Raw genomic sequence first — 14,330 nt, 5'->3', positions numbered from 1 at the left:
CAGCATCTGACGATTTGATGGGATTATAGAGTCTATCCGCGTGGAAGAGTAGTGGTGACGGTACGGAGAGACGTGCAGGGAGATCCTTCACGGGAGGAGGAGGAGGAAATAGAAGGTGGTGGCTGGTGGGCATGACTCAGGAGCGAACAATTTCGCACACGTTAAATCACAAGATAGTCCATTGATAACACTTTGCGGACACGTGTCAATTCCTCCGCAGCATCAATCGCGTATGAATGACAAATGGCAATTTGCGCTCGGGAAATTTTATGCTGATTCAATTATCCGTGGAATTTGTGGAGGCTGGAAATTTTCAAAGGCGTCAGTCAGTGATGAATGAGAAAGTAAGGAGATACTGTTTAATAAAAATGAAAAAAAAAGATACGATCTGCTTGCGTGTAATCACTTGCCGATGTCATGCCTTCATAATTTTTTAAAAATAATTTTATAATATTATGCGCGAAATGAGACGCAAGAAACAAGAAATGTACATACGTAGTGTCGGAGCTCACGATGGCTATGTTTGTATTAATCTCAAAATTCTCAGAACTCTTTAACACTTCCTTCCGTTTGGCGAGATTATCCAACGACGCGATTTAATCAAGCATGACGATGCATCGGAACATCCGCGGGTTGTTAAAGAGTAAACGAGAAATTCCGATGACGAAGTGATATCATCGTACTATTTGCAAACGTCATCGAATTCAGGATACGGGATGATAAGGACTTCGGTGATGTCATTGAAGATTTAATAAATCAACAAGCCCTAGAAGAACATTCATCGTTTTATATTGAATATTTTATATAACAGACTCGCAAGATAGAACAATGTAAAAAGACGTGTGACGTGATGGTGACAAAATTAGATGTCTAAAATGAGTGTATGACAAGATGTGCAATAAAAGGGATTACTGGGTTGTCGACTCTTCCGTTAACTCTTCTTCTTCTTCTGTCACGTCCTCGTTAACATTGGTTTCCTTCGCGATTTCTATAGCGCTATATTTGTCAATTGCTTTGCTGACCATTAAGGAAGTGGCTGCCAGCCTCTCCGGCGTGATAAATAGGCGGGCTAATTCCTTCACCTGCGCAAAATCAAATTACCAAAACAAATTATTTACTCTATAAAATATATAATGTTTGAATAAAGGTAAATTAAGTACTTAATTAGGGAATTGTTCTTTAAAGAAAATACACAAAAGGAAAGAGTAGAGGAGAATCCCCTATTATGAGATATGCTCCTAATATGAGATAATGGGGTTTCTGCTAAACTAGTGAGCACCATCTGTTAGTTCTACCATGAACTTATTACTCTTGGTGTAAAATGTATTTAGTGAAAAATTCATTGTTCGTTATTGCGTTTAGCTTTTGCAAAAAATGGTTTGTGAAATTGTGAACATGTCAAAGGAACTTGAGGTAAGTCTTTAAACCTTGTTTATTATATAATAAAGAAATGGTTGGCAATAAATTCAGTATGCAATGATAGAGTAGAATCGTAGTAACAGGAAAATACGCAATTTGTTGAATTGCTTAATTGTAGAGGTTAGATTTCATGATCGCGGAACCGCTAGGCGTGTGGCTCGTATAATGAGATATTCAGGATACTCTTAATATGAGATAATTATTGCTCGAATATGAAGATTATGTAGTGGTAATAAAAAGAAAGAAAATACTACTTAAGGTTAAAGAAAAGTTAATACGAATTTATATTATGAATTTTTGTGTATTTAATTTTTATAGAATCTGACTATGGAGGTTAGAGATACGAGGAAGCGTCGACAGTGGAATCGTGAAGATTTGGCGAAGGCTGTGGCAGCAGTATTTTTATAAAACTATCTAATAAAGTTTTTTAATTGCAATACTGATGTATTTTGCACTTTTAACACCGATTTCTCGAGGTATCTTATATTAGGAGCACTCTTTCTCGATCCTGCGTAAAGCTCTTTTTTCAAATTTTTTTAATTTTCAGAAAAAAAAATATTTAAATTAGATTTTTAATTTCACCAACCTAAAGCTTATTAAATTCTCTTCAAGATAACGTATTACATTTTTTAATTCTGCCTATAGATTTCCTTACATTCGGCAAAATCGATATGGTATCTCATAATCGGGGACTTTCCTCTATATATTTAAGAATATATTTGTTCAGCTTTTATTACATAAAAATTTACTTTCTTTATATAAATTGAAATCGTAGAACATCATGCAATTATCGAGATATGTAGATTTTGAAGAAAAATAAAATTACTTCGCAAATCCTGTTCTATAATTTAAAGAAGAAGCAATTCGATCCTATACAATCCAAGAAAGCAATTTGCACTAACTCACTGTTGCAAGAACTAATATATTGTGTATTGTGTAATATATATATATATATATATATAGTAGTGCAATCTATTTTCTGGCAATTATTGCTGTTATGTTGCTATGATATTGACAGAAATTAACTTTTGCCATACTTTTGTTGACATAATGCCATAATTATATATTTTTCACCGCAACTGTTGCCCCAAAGATGCTGTAAAGTTGCTGTTTTCGTGTTTCTTTGCTACCAATATTGAAACAAATGAGGACTCATCTTGTTGCCATTTTGTTTGCAACATTTCTGAGCAAATTCTTAGCAAAATACTTGCAAAATGTTATGTGGGATATAATTCATAAGTCTATAGAATCGCGTGTAATCTTTACTTACAGACCCCTTCTCCTGCGTATACTTTAAATCTCGGATCTCGCATTTATATCGACAATAATGTACTGACCAGGCAACGTTACAGTGCGACAATAAAAACTTTTTATAACACCGATGTGGTCAATGCAAATATATATATATATATATATATATATATATATCTTGATAATTGGCACATAAAAATCATCAGAAAAAGTGTGTTGCTTGACACAATTATTACATCTAATTTTGTTCCAGGGTGCGCTCTTAATGCTCTAAGTTCACGTTACTTTTATTACTATTCATCCATAATCAAGATAAATGATGCAAAAGTATATTCCAGCTTACATCACCGTTGAATCCCAGGACGCTGCAAACGGTCGTGTACGTACAGACCAGGCTGGTAATACCCGCTCCCAGAAACGCTACCATCAGCATTTCCAGCAGGATGATGGCAGCGCGACTGGTGTAGAGGGTCAGACTATCGACGATGGGCATCAGGCTGGAAACAATGTTCACGGGTGTCCACGGAACGGTCTTCTGCAGGACCAACGCTTTCGGGCTTTCGTGTTTAGGCTCCGCATTGCTTGCGTAGTCCGAAAAAGTTGAAAACGGATACCAAAACAGTAGAGAATTATTATCATTCGACGCAGGTAGATCAATCCTTTTAGCCGTATTAGTCGGTGCTCTCCCGTTCGTCGATTGCTTCTTTTTAGTCTCAAAATCTGGCGAGTCCGGGTGGACGGATGCCACGCAGGCAAGGAGAGTCAAAACGATCACGATACGCTGCATTTCCCTTTTTTGCTTTGTCGAATTGTCGAAAATCCGTCTGAGGATTGCCTGCAAAGGAAAAAGAAGTAAAAATAGGCAGAGAATCATAAACGAATAGTCAATTGTCAAATCGGATATATTATTTAATAGTTAAATTGCAATTACGCAATTCTCTTATTCTTAAATTCAAATCTAAGTATGAAGCCGATCTCGGTGAAGCCTCGTACTTACGCGTCACTTGCCAAAACGGTTGATGCTCTTTCTTTCAGCAAGAATTCGGAACTAACAAGAAAACTCACCCTCGTTCAACCCTTATATACCCCCCGTTGCATTTGTACCTGTCCGGTACGAATCTACAGATTTCCGATTCTCTCTAATGGTCCGTCCCTTGTACCTGAAGGAAAATTCTGCACACTTCATACCTGCGACAGAACGAGGGCGTTCTGCTAATGTTCGCACAGCGATATCTTTATCGGCCCGACATAGTATCCACATAAAGAGTATGTTATTTGTATTATTGAAGGAAACAACGATATAAACTAAATAAAATTGAACAATATTTTAATATTATATTACATTATTCATTATTATATCACATAATGTTTCAGTTATCAATGGATCTTGTACCGTTAAAGATATTATTTTCGCTATGCCGATTGCAACGGATCCAAGTAGAGGTGTTAACAATAGATATTATAGATATTATAATAATCATAATTGCATCGTGAGTCAGTACGCGACAAAGGCTCAAGCGGATATAAACCATGAAGATCCGTATCGCTACTGGAAAGTGTGACACGACAACTACAAAAATACCATTAGAGATCTTTTACTAAGCAGCGGGGGAAAACGGAAAAAAGAATATACGCGTCCTTACTCATAAATCATCGCGTTATCTGATTAAAGATAGAAAACTACACGATTTTATTAGAAAAACGTCGCTGTACAAAAATAAATATAAATCTTCGATAAATGCTCACGCGTGTTCTGTACACTTGAAAAATAAGTCTCTTATTACGTTTCGTAACTTATCGCCGACGCATCACAGCTTTGATTTTCATAGATTTGATTCGTTAAACGATCAGTCCTCTTGCACTTGTACGCGCAATTGTTCGATCTCATCTTCGCTGCTTACAGAGTGATCCAAGATATTCTTCTTTTTTCTCTTGGCCCGTTTCCCGTCTTTCTCCGAACGGAAGCGCTTTCGTTTATTACGTTCTAATTCCTCTTCGACTCTTTCCAGTATCGAGTCGTCATGCACGAGGATGCTTGGCTCAGCATCTTCGCTGACACAAAAAGAATCCTGAAATAAAAAAGTATTGCAAATAGCGGCGTCATAAAAATATATGCCAAAATATCAAACCGATTACTGCCGAAACGTGAAATTGCGATATTTTACGTACATAAAGATACGTGTTCTGTGCTTGCGACAGAGGCTGCGAGTAGATCTCCTCGTCCAAGACGGGTGATCGTGGTTTTCTGAAGTGGAAGGCGCCCGGCCTCTTGATCGGACTTTTGGTCGTCTGCAAATAATGCGCATGCATATCGACTTGCTCCTGTAAATTCTGCGTGTAGCTCACGAAGTCGGCGAGATCCTCCTCCTCGTCGGTGACAATAACACTCTCGCCCGAGCTGGACGACTCGTCCGAGGCTACCTGCGCTTCATCATCTATAAACTCGTTTTTAATAATATTTCTACGCCTGCGTCCGCGCTTGATGTCCTGTGCGACGCTTCTAGCCAAGACGGACGTTTGTCCCGTCGGCGTAGCAGTGCCCGATTCCGAGATGTTTTCATCTCTCGCATTACGTGCGTATTTATTAGGCGCTTTAAAGAGAGTCAGATCTATCATGTTCGAATGATGGCTCTTGTTTCTGTTCAAGGACAATCCTGGGCGTCTGCTATTTGGCGTCGACATACCACACGGTTTTAAATTTTTCGATATATTATCGAAACTATTCTCAGCTTCCGAGTTGTTCGACGCATTACTGGAGCTATGCTTGATTTCAGTGTTTCTTGATGTGCCGGGCAAACAGTTATCATCACCAGCTGAGTTCTTGGACATGTCGCGGAAGTAGCTGCTTTCAAGCTCGTCGAATTTCCTTGCGTTATCCTCCGTGATCATAAACTCCTCGTCGGAATCATCTGGAAAGCTGCATTCCTGCTTGGCAGCGCGAGGTTTCATCGTAAACTTGCGATTAATATTCGATAATCTGATTCCTACTCTCGAGCTCGTATTTTGTCTCTCTGTTTTAGCTTCGCATTTGGTATTGACCGAAATCCAGCCGGTGCTGTCAATCGATTCCTCTTTAGACGATTCCGCCAATCGTCTCGGATCTCTTTTCATTCGCGCTATTTCGCCGATCGCCTGAGTTATCGACAGCGAACTCTCCTCTGCCCTCGAATTGCGCATCGATTTATTTTTCTCAAATTCGCAGTTAATAAATCCATTTATATCATCGTCGCTGTCGAAATCAAGATCTTGCATGTCGTCTATAATAATAAGGCTTGCGGAGTTATTTGCACGATTAAATCCCGCGATTTTCTCAGATACTACTGGCAGATTTTCATCGGGTCTATTAACATTATCCTCGTCGCGAAAAAAGTTAACGGTACTTTCGCTAATTTTCGCTGTACCGGTAGCGAAGGCACTCGAGGAGGGATTTGGGAATATCGTATCTGGTTGTGCCGTTTCTTCCTCCTCGTCTAGACCGTCCTCAGTTGAACTGAACGACTCGTTTAATATGTCCTCAAACATGCTAGGTCCGATATCGTCTAGTACATCAGCCGATACCTCTGCTCTTACGTTAGTTGTACTTTTACTATCACTTTTCACATTAGCTGTCGAAATTTCATTAATAAAATCCATCCCGATATTCGTAATTCTTTGACTTAAACGCGACATCGATGTCTCGTTGGAATCGGAGCTCTCATCAAGTATGTCTTCAAATTTTATTTCACTTTTGTCAGCATGCTCTTCGTGTCGAATAGAACACCAAAAGATACGATCATCATCATCATCATCATCGATAACGATGCAGTCGTTACTAATTGCGTCATCTCCATTTTTACATGTCGCTGGTAGATCGTCTTCACAGCTTTTACATTGAGTTAGTGAACCATCTCGCAACCTCGTTAAGAAGGGCAAACTGTCAATCATTTTTATGTCAGGTACTACAAAGTTGAACACATCTTTAACAGGTTTCGGCGCAGGAATGTAAGTCACATCCATCTGACGTGCAGTACCAGAAGACATTTCTTCCTCTGATTTTTTCACCGCACACAACGTTAAAAAATTGAATCTGGCGTTATCGTCCGATAGCAACTTGACATCATTGGGATTTATCACATTATGTAGATTATTGCTCTGTGTCCTCGATTCGATAAGAACGTTATGCGTATTATGCTGATCGTGCTGGTTGTATTTATTATTGGTAAGAAATTTCATCATCGATGACTGACCGGTATCCTTTTGCGTCATTATAGATAAATCTGTGTACAAGAAAGAAGATAAAATAGACATCTATTTTTTTATAAGCACAAATATCTTTTATGAAAAATATGTTATAAACAAATTTTTATAGAAATATTTTTTAAAAATGTAATAAAATCGCTAAGGAGTAGATAGAGGATAAAAGTAAATTATTTAATAAAAAATTAAGTGCTGAAAAGTATTAAGTTATTTAGAAAAATTAAAATAAAACTTACTCTCTTTTTGTTTCGCGTTGGGTGCTTCGTTCTTTTTGAGAACATTTTTCCTTTTTCTCTTTTCCTTTATATGCGGCGTTCTTGGCAATGCAATAATATGTATCTTGTGACACTCTGGTGTAAATTGCTTCGGTATCATCCTGGGATTGTTATCATACAAGGAAGAAAATATGTTGCTCGTGTTTAATATCTTATTATTTAAAGAGTCTCTTCTGGAAAGCGTAGATTTCAAATTCTGCAACGTATTTCGATAAGCATTAGAATGCATGTAGGAAACATATATAAATTGTTTAGTTACCTCGTGCTCTTTTCCATCCGTAACAAGAACAATTATATGACCATCTCGCTTGCGACCCGTTCTGCCCATTCTCTGAACTAATCTTGTCGGAGAGTGTTGCGATACGTCGAAACATATTATAAGATCGACTTCACCCACATCCAAACCTTCTTCACCTATATTGCGCGCAATTGAAGAGTCAATATATCTCAAGAATTTTATAAGATTGATGTAATGTAATAAAATCAATTTAAAGCTGCCACTTTGATCAGTAATTGTAATGGTTTTCAGTTACCTATACTCGTAGAAATCAGCACGTTCACACGATTGCTTCGGAAATCTTCCAACGCTTTTATCTGCTGCTTCTGCTTTTGACCAGCTTGGCCAACAAACATCTGCGGCCTGATTATTGGTTTCGATTGCAGGAGCAAAACATAAACTTCATTGACTATATCTCTATACTGGGTTCGTGGAGAAATATATTAAGAATTTTTCGGATGTTAAATACTATATTTTCATATACTATAATTTTGTTCAAATGTGTGATCTCGATATGCTTTGAAAGCTAACGAGATAATGTAAAAGACTAATATACAAACCTCGACGAAAACTATAGCCCTCGTATCCCTTTGATCACCATTATTGCTTCTAAAATGATGTTCAAGAAGTTCCCTCAATTTGTAGAATTTATTATGTCCAAATACAAGATCTGCTGGTATCTAAAACAATTTATCCTTGCATATGTTTCATGTGGTTTCATATAGTTTAGTATTATTAAGAAAGGTTTTGTAAAACCTCAAGCACATCTCCATTGGGCAGTATATCTGGAAATGGTCCGAGGTAACTTTCTATATCATGAAGCAAACCTCGCAGTTGATTCTCACTGTGTATCCAAAACTTATCCGAATGAGCTATAAATAAAAGTTTCTTAATATTGAATCATACTGATAAATATTTCAATATTACGATAAATTATTTAATTATCGTAACTTTATTAGTCAACTATAATTTATAAATTATTAATTTACGAATGTATTATTAACATACTTTGATAAAATTTACAGAAGGCACGTAATCCATGTCTAATCATGAGTTCGTAAGCGTGATACATGGTTAATAATATGTTTAGTGTTTTCATAATTTGTCCATAATTTCCGGATTTGTCCATCCTGTTTTTAAAATCGTTTAGTAAGTGGAATACCTGGCGAGTAATAGTAAAGGCTCAGAACAAATTGATTAACGGATTGATGAATTACTTATAGAGCTTTGCAAGTCGAACATATTTACCCTTCCTTTAGATATGTTCGCGGTATGTCCTCGCAGTACATTGCACTGTATAAGAAACTTAACGTGGCGATCCATGATGACGATATATCTCTCTTTGAATGCCGCCAATTCATCGCTGAGAGGTATTAGAATAACATCCACCTTTCTTTTATTAACATACGGCATCATGTCGATCGAGTTCTCGTCCCTCAGCTCCAGATGGGAGATACGCAAGTTTTGTATTACCTATGCAAAACATATATTAGAATCTTAAATATCTTTTCTAATTAATTTCTAATAAAGATAAATAATTAAACATTCCTCTCAAATAATTAAATAGTATTTTATTTTTACATACGATAAAATTTAAGAGTAATTATACATTTAATGTACTTACTTCGTGAACATTGTCCATTTTGTTTCCAGGCGTAGCAGAAAGTGCCAATATCCTAAAATATTGATTCCGCATGGACAGTATCCTGATACACTAAAAATTATTAATTTTATGCTTTTATTACAGAAACAACATGTAATTTGTTTACATTTACTATGAATTATTTACCTCGCAATACGAGTGTTTGCCTAAGGCCCTGTGAGCTTCATCCACAACGACACATTTGACCAAGTGACTGGGTACAATTGATTTCTCAAGATCATTGTGAAAGGTTTGTGGAGTAGCAAATATTATTCTCTTCTTGAGCCAAGCTACTTCACGGTTCTTCTGATTAACTGCACCTATGAATTAAATTATGCATTTGTGTCATACGTTCATTTCAAAGTATTCAAGACACGTATCACACATGTTAAAGTGACTGAAAACCTGTGAGCTGTATCATGTCGATATTCGGGATGCCCATTACTTCGTAGCATGCGTCTATCTGCTGAGCAACCAGAGGTTTTGTTGGTGCCAAGAACACGATCTTGCCGAACGGGTACCACCTCCAGAAATTGTACATCACAACGGCAGCAATGAAAGTCTTCCCCAGACCTGCGGCAAGATTGAAATTGAAGATGTGTTTGGTACTTCATGTCGCACGATGATGCGTTTGTTGATAAATAATTATTATATAAATAAATATTATTAGCTTAATAATTAGTAAATAATAACATTACTGTGGAGACAAATAATTTAGTTGTCGCTGATAAATGATATCGCTTACCAGTAGGTAAGCAAACCAGGGTGTTGCGATACAAGGCAGAGCTGACTATGTTATACTGGTATTGGCGAACCGGATAATTCTCCGGATACACCCAGGTTTTCCCAGTCGACAAGTCAAACCCCTTGGTCTCTGGATCATTTGAAGTTTGTATGCAGTCACCCTGCGACGACAGTTCCATCTCGAAGGGGCGTTATCCGATCCTCGCACTTCAGCTGGAAACCCGACTGATCGACCGCAGTGGCAACTTTTCAACATAATCGATATCGATTTAATAAATAGGTGAACTTTTACTCGCGTCGCAGTATGACATTGTCACTCCAGCGTTCTCAAGATTCGTAAAAATTCGTGAATAAATGGCACTTCTGACATGCTCTTGGTACGATAACGTTTTACGCACGTTATTACATTGCTTTTGCTTTTACGAAAATCGAATTTTCAATTCTCGAATTCTCCGCGTCCTAAACGAATTTGCTAACTCGACTCTGCGACCTCGCGTTGTCATTTCAAACCTACGTGAGCTGATGTGGCGCGTTAACGCGACCTCTGCTGATTCGCTGTCCGTTCGCTTTGGTTGCATTTCCATGCATTTTCAGCATGAAAAATGAATATGTATTTCTCTCCAAGTATTGGAGTAAGAAAATAGGCATTAGATCAGTTTCCTTTTCTGCATTCTGTACTTAAGATGAAACAAGCGACACGAATCTTTTCAGAAATCGAGATGTATAAGAAACATTAAACGTATTGCGTCTGGCCTGTAATTAATAACCTATAATCGTGTCGAGAGAGCTACATAGGTTATTATTCCCTGCGTGAGTCGCAGGTTTTATTTACCTAACACGGAGATGACATTCAACATTACAATGCACAGCGTTGAACATGCGCGAGAATTACAACAATAATCGACTGTATCTGCGCCTGCGTCTTGTTAACCTATTTCGTGTTTACAGGTATCTTCGTATCCTAGCTGATGCAAGTTGCAACCGAATTTTGTACCACGTGGTTTTCGTGCCGGCTTGGCAAATTACAGTGCATACCAGTTGCTTGTGACACGCTGACGGTGCAGGATGGCAAAACAGTTGGGGGACCGAATCTTGGAGCACTTGGACGAGCATGGCGTGACAAACTCACTGGAGCTAGCGGACGAGTTTCACGAGGATCATCAGAAGATCATAGGAGCTATCAAGAGCCTGGAGGCGATCGGTGACGTAAGTTTATTCTAAAGCTAGCGGAAGAATGCTAGCTAGCCTTGTCTTTGCACACTATTTCAATCCTATTTTCAATTTTTTTTTAGAATTCTTCACGTAAAAATCAAAGTGACTCTGCTCTCTGCTCATGAATATTTTTCCCGACTTATAAAATCCTTACAAATTGTTAGCCCTGACGTTAATCGATTATTTCTGTGCATGTGATTTATTTCTGACAGCTGATCGTAGTAAAACCAGTCTCCAAGAAGAAATGGGAGACTACAGCCGAAGGGCAATACATAATAGAGCATGGCAGCCATGAAGCAGCTGTTTATAATGCTGTTCCCGCTGGAGGAATATCCCAGGCAGAACTCATGAAATCTGTGCCCTATGTGAAAGTAGGATTTTCCAAAGCGATGGTTGCTGGGTGGATTGAGCTGGATAAAACTGGGAGTACTCCTATCGTTCGTAAAAAGGTATCGTCTATTGAAGATACTATACGGACACATCTGAAAGATCTTGCAAATATCCCGGAGAATATTAAGACAGAATATAAGAAAAGAAAGCTTCTGCAAGAAGTGTAAGTAGTCCAGCAAGTCAAAAGTCAAAGAACAATGTAATATATTGTATTATGGTATATATTTTCGTCTCATGTCAATCTCTTTGTTTCCTTGCATCAGAGTGATTAAAATTATGCATTTGGAAAAAGGACCGAATTTTTCAACGAAGATTGAAAAGCTAGAGGCGGACCTGACATCAGATCTAATGTTGAATGGTGCTTGGAAAAGCAAAAAGTTCAAACCGTACAATTTTGAGGCTTTAGGTGCGGCGCTTCAAATCGGACACTTGCATCCACTGTTGAAAGTTCGCCATGAATTCAGGAAGATCTTTCTGGAAATGGGGTAAGCGACTTCTGTCGAGAGCAAAAAATGGTTTCAAGCTTAAATTTTGCATCGCTTTGTTTTTTTTTACGTCAAAGATAGATTTTTGCGTTATAGAAATACGAATTCTTTATTTGTGTTGCAGATTCACAGAGATGCCAGCAAATAATTACGTGGAGAGCTCCTTCTGGAACTTTGACGCTCTTTTCCAGCCGCAGCAACATCCCGCTCGTGATGCGCACGACACCTTTTTTATTTCTGGTATTTTTTTATCATATATACACGTGCACAGTGCTCGAAGAGAGATTAATAAAACTAACCTTTTGCATTTTAGAACCACGCGTCAGCACAAAATTCCCCATGGAATATCTCGAAAAAGTAAAGACAGTGCACAGTAAGGGAGGGTATGGGTCCCAAGGTTACAGATACGACTGGAAATTAGAAGAGGCACAGAAGAACCTGCTGCGCACCCACACGACCGCCGTTAGCGCGCGGATGTTACATAAACTCATGCAAGAGGTATAATCACACGACGGAAGGGACGGTGTACAAGTCATTCGTCCAGCAATGATGAAATTACGATGGGAATGCATTTCAGGGAGAGTTCAAACCAGTGAAGTATTTCAGTATCGACAGGGTATTCCGTAATGAGACTCTGGACGCGACGCACCTCGCCGAGTTCCATCAGATCGAAGGCGTCGTCACTGATTACGGTCTCACACTGGGCGATCTTATCGGTACCTTGTATGAATTCTTTAAGAAGCTCGGCATCACTCAGCTTCAATTCAAGCCCGCGTACAATCCGTATACTGAGCCAAGTATGGAGATATTCTGCTATCACAACGGTTTGAAGAAGTGGATCGAGATCGGCAACAGCGGCATGTTTAGGCCGGAATTGTTATTGCCGATGGATTTACCGCCCGATGTCAATGTCATTGGCTGGGGTCTGTCGTTGGAGAGGTATGACCGTACCTTGTTTGCAATTCAGTGTAAGCGTATAATACATTTTATTTTTCGCGTAGGCCAACGATGATTAAATACGGCTTGAACAATATACGTGACCTTGTTGGGCCAAAAGTAGACATGGAAATGGTTCACAACAATCCTCTATGTCGATTAGAGAAGTAAATATTATTCTAAGCATTATTAAGGTATTTATGTTGGCGTTTTATTTTTTCCGAAATATATTTAGGTAAAATTTATGTTGAAGGATATTACTCTTGCATTAAGTCTGAGTAATGTTAATTCTCTAAAATAAAATAATATTACGATTAAGGCTGCTACTGTGATCCAAGATTTTTAACTTATGTTTTTTTTTGTTGGCAGAATTAGTCGCCAAATGACTTATTTTCAACGAAAATCACAAGAACAGGACGACAGATCGATTAGAGAGCAATCGAGGCAAGAAGCGAAAGTCACGGCAAAGAATGCAGAAATCTTGCAGAATCGTGCAGAAAAATCGGAATTTTCTAAGCAGAAGCTTATCATATTTTGCGATCCGAGTTATCCAATTTATTTCCTCGAGTCTTTCTTACGTTTCATAAGTCCACATTTTACTGCTACCGTGTCAACACACGTACACTCTACAGTAACAAATTTCCCTAATGAACTTGCAAGTTTTTGTTCACATTTTTCCAACGTTAACGCGGACGCGGACATATCTCTAATTCTGATTTGGAAGACTATTGGGGTTGATCCTGTTATGGTGCCATCCCAGGGAATGTATGAAATTTGGGGGGTAATAAATATCGCACGATATTTGAATCGCCTAATCGAGTCGGCTAATGTCAACGTATTAAAATACGAACGAAATGGCCCGTTTTATGCTAATGAGATAGACTCTTATTTAGAGAAAATACATTGTACTTTGTATAATGGGAATGTTGGTACATTGAAGATTCGTAAAAAGTCACGTTACGTGATGGGCGATAATATCTCCATAATCGATATCATTCTTGAATCTATTGACAAGTATAAAGTAAAGAGAGAAAGTATAAAGTAAAGTAGTTATTTTGTGCATACAAGTAAAACTTTTGTTTTTCAACAAAACCATTTCAAAATATATTGTTTTAATATGCTAGCAGTGACAGTGATAAGTAACATAATCGCCTTTTTTAAATTTAAATAACGGTGTATGCATTATTTAATATTTATATATTTTTTGCAAAGAAAGAGAGAAAATGTAATATTATATACATACATGTTTACGTCTACACATATAAGAATATTGTAACATTAAGTTGCATACACATATATTGTATATTGGAAATTTTTTTAAATTAATAAAAGCAATTCAGTATATTTGAGAATTAAATTAAAACATTTAATTTGAAAATGCAGACGGATATTTAAAATATTTCTGTTTGCCTGCAACTTAAGAAATACAGATTATTGTTTTACACGTGTGCTTTTTATTCCTT

General features: G+C 37.7%; 3 protein-coding genes and 1 long non-coding RNA gene across 9 annotated transcripts; 2 read left to right on the top strand and 2 right to left on the bottom strand.

The window, feature by feature from the left end:
• Window positions 1–252: 252 nt before the first annotated feature.
• LOC105276793 lies at window positions 253–935 on the top strand. Its single transcript, XR_893457.2, has 2 exons — window positions 253–344; window positions 548–935. It is a non-coding gene; the product is annotated as an uncharacterized LOC105276793 (long non-coding RNA).
• Window positions 650–3,830, bottom strand: LOC105276792. 2 transcript variants are annotated; one of them, XM_011334699.2, is made up of 4 exons: window positions 3,668–3,830; window positions 3,014–3,505; window positions 913–1,082; window positions 650–766 (listed from the first exon to the last, which is right to left on the bottom strand). In XM_011334699.2, the coding sequence occupies exons 2-4, from the start codon at window positions 3,455–3,457 to the stop codon at window positions 757–759; spliced, it is 624 nt and encodes a 207-aa protein (XP_011333001.1). In that variant the 5' UTR covers window positions 3,458–3,505; window positions 3,668–3,830; the 3' UTR covers window positions 650–756. The 2 variants fall into 2 exon arrangements, with proteins under 2 accessions (XP_011333001.1, XP_019886405.1); XM_020030846.2 differs by having other exon boundaries at window positions 3,014–3,830.
• A 150-nt stretch (window positions 3,831–3,980) lies between these two features.
• Window positions 3,981–10,765, bottom strand: LOC105276791 (Fanconi anemia group M protein). Of its 3 annotated transcripts, none has more exons than XM_011334697.3 (14): window positions 10,677–10,765; window positions 9,846–10,089; window positions 9,506–9,673; window positions 9,248–9,420; window positions 9,083–9,172; window positions 8,707–8,931; window positions 8,467–8,620; window positions 8,215–8,330; window positions 8,019–8,138; window positions 7,715–7,880; window positions 7,441–7,595; window positions 7,143–7,377; window positions 4,840–6,926; window positions 4,518–4,739 (listed from the first exon to the last, which is right to left on the bottom strand). In XM_011334697.3, exons 2-14 carry the CDS (start codon window positions 10,021–10,023, stop codon window positions 4,518–4,520), a joined length of 4,089 nt encoding a protein of 1,362 aa, XP_011332999.1. In that variant the 5' UTR covers window positions 10,024–10,089; window positions 10,677–10,765. The 3 variants fall into 3 exon arrangements, with proteins under 3 accessions (XP_026823580.1, XP_011332999.1, XP_011332998.1); XM_011334696.2 differs by lacking the exon at window positions 10,677–10,765 and adding an exon at window positions 10,359–10,492; XM_026967779.1 differs by lacking the exon at window positions 10,677–10,765 and having other exon boundaries at window positions 3,981–4,739; window positions 9,846–10,023.
• Window positions 10,023–14,309, top strand: LOC105276797 (phenylalanine--tRNA ligase alpha subunit). 3 transcript variants are annotated; one of them, XM_026967781.1, is made up of 9 exons: window positions 10,023–10,221; window positions 10,793–11,050; window positions 11,269–11,609; window positions 11,710–11,931; window positions 12,056–12,171; window positions 12,245–12,429; window positions 12,509–12,870; window positions 12,933–13,034; window positions 13,237–14,309. In XM_026967781.1, exons 2-9 carry the CDS (start codon window positions 10,910–10,912, stop codon window positions 13,910–13,912), a joined length of 2,145 nt encoding a protein of 714 aa, XP_026823582.1. In that variant the 5' UTR covers window positions 10,023–10,221; window positions 10,793–10,909; the 3' UTR covers window positions 13,913–14,309. The 3 variants fall into 3 exon arrangements, with proteins under 3 accessions (XP_026823582.1, XP_026823581.1, XP_026823583.1); XM_026967780.1 differs by lacking the exon at window positions 10,023–10,221 and adding an exon at window positions 10,553–10,639 and having other exon boundaries at window positions 13,237–14,211; XM_026967782.1 differs by lacking the exon at window positions 10,023–10,221 and adding an exon at window positions 10,553–10,639 and having other exon boundaries at window positions 12,933–13,061; window positions 13,237–13,270.
• The last annotated feature ends 21 nt before the right edge of the window (window positions 14,310–14,330 follow it).

Source organism: Ooceraea biroi, chromosome 2, assembly GCF_003672135.1.
Source record: "Ooceraea biroi isolate clonal line C1 chromosome 2, Obir_v5.4, whole genome shotgun sequence".
In the NCBI taxonomy this organism is placed as follows: domain Eukaryota; kingdom Metazoa; phylum Arthropoda; class Insecta; order Hymenoptera; family Formicidae; genus Ooceraea; species Ooceraea biroi.
This window is presented reverse-complemented; position numbering and strand designations above follow the sequence as displayed.

Bases quoted from the DNA above. Each gene is read 5' to 3' on its own strand.
- LOC105276792 (XM_020030846.2), bottom strand. From the start codon at position 3,544: ATGATTCTCTGCCTATTTTTACTTCTTTTTCCTTTGCAGGCAATCCTC. The intron at 1,083-3,013 runs GTAAGCTGGAAT...GATTTTGCGCAG, and splicing joins TCCTGGGATTCAACGGTGAT to GTGAAGGAATTAGCCCGCCT.
- LOC105276797 (XM_026967781.1), top strand. From the start codon at position 10,910: ATGGCAAAACAGTTGGGGGACCGAATCTTGGAGCACTTGGACGAGCAT. The intron at 11,051-11,268 runs GTAAGTTTATTC...TATTTCTGACAG, and splicing joins GCCTGGAGGCGATCGGTGAC to CTGATCGTAGTAAAACCAGT. The intron at 12,871-12,932 runs GTATGACCGTAC...TTTTTCGCGTAG, and splicing joins TGGGGTCTGTCGTTGGAGAG to GCCAACGATGATTAAATACG.
- LOC105276791 (XM_011334697.3), bottom strand. From the start codon at position 10,023: ATGGAACTGTCGTCGCAGGGTGACTGCATACAAACTTCAAATGATCCA. The intron at 8,621-8,706 runs GTAAATATGTTC...ATTACTCGCCAG, and splicing joins CGAACATATCTAAAGGAAGG to GTATTCCACTTACTAAACGA. The intron at 8,139-8,214 runs GTTTTACAAAAC...AAATTGTTTTAG, and splicing joins CCAATGGAGATGTGCTTGAG to ATACCAGCAGATCTTGTATT.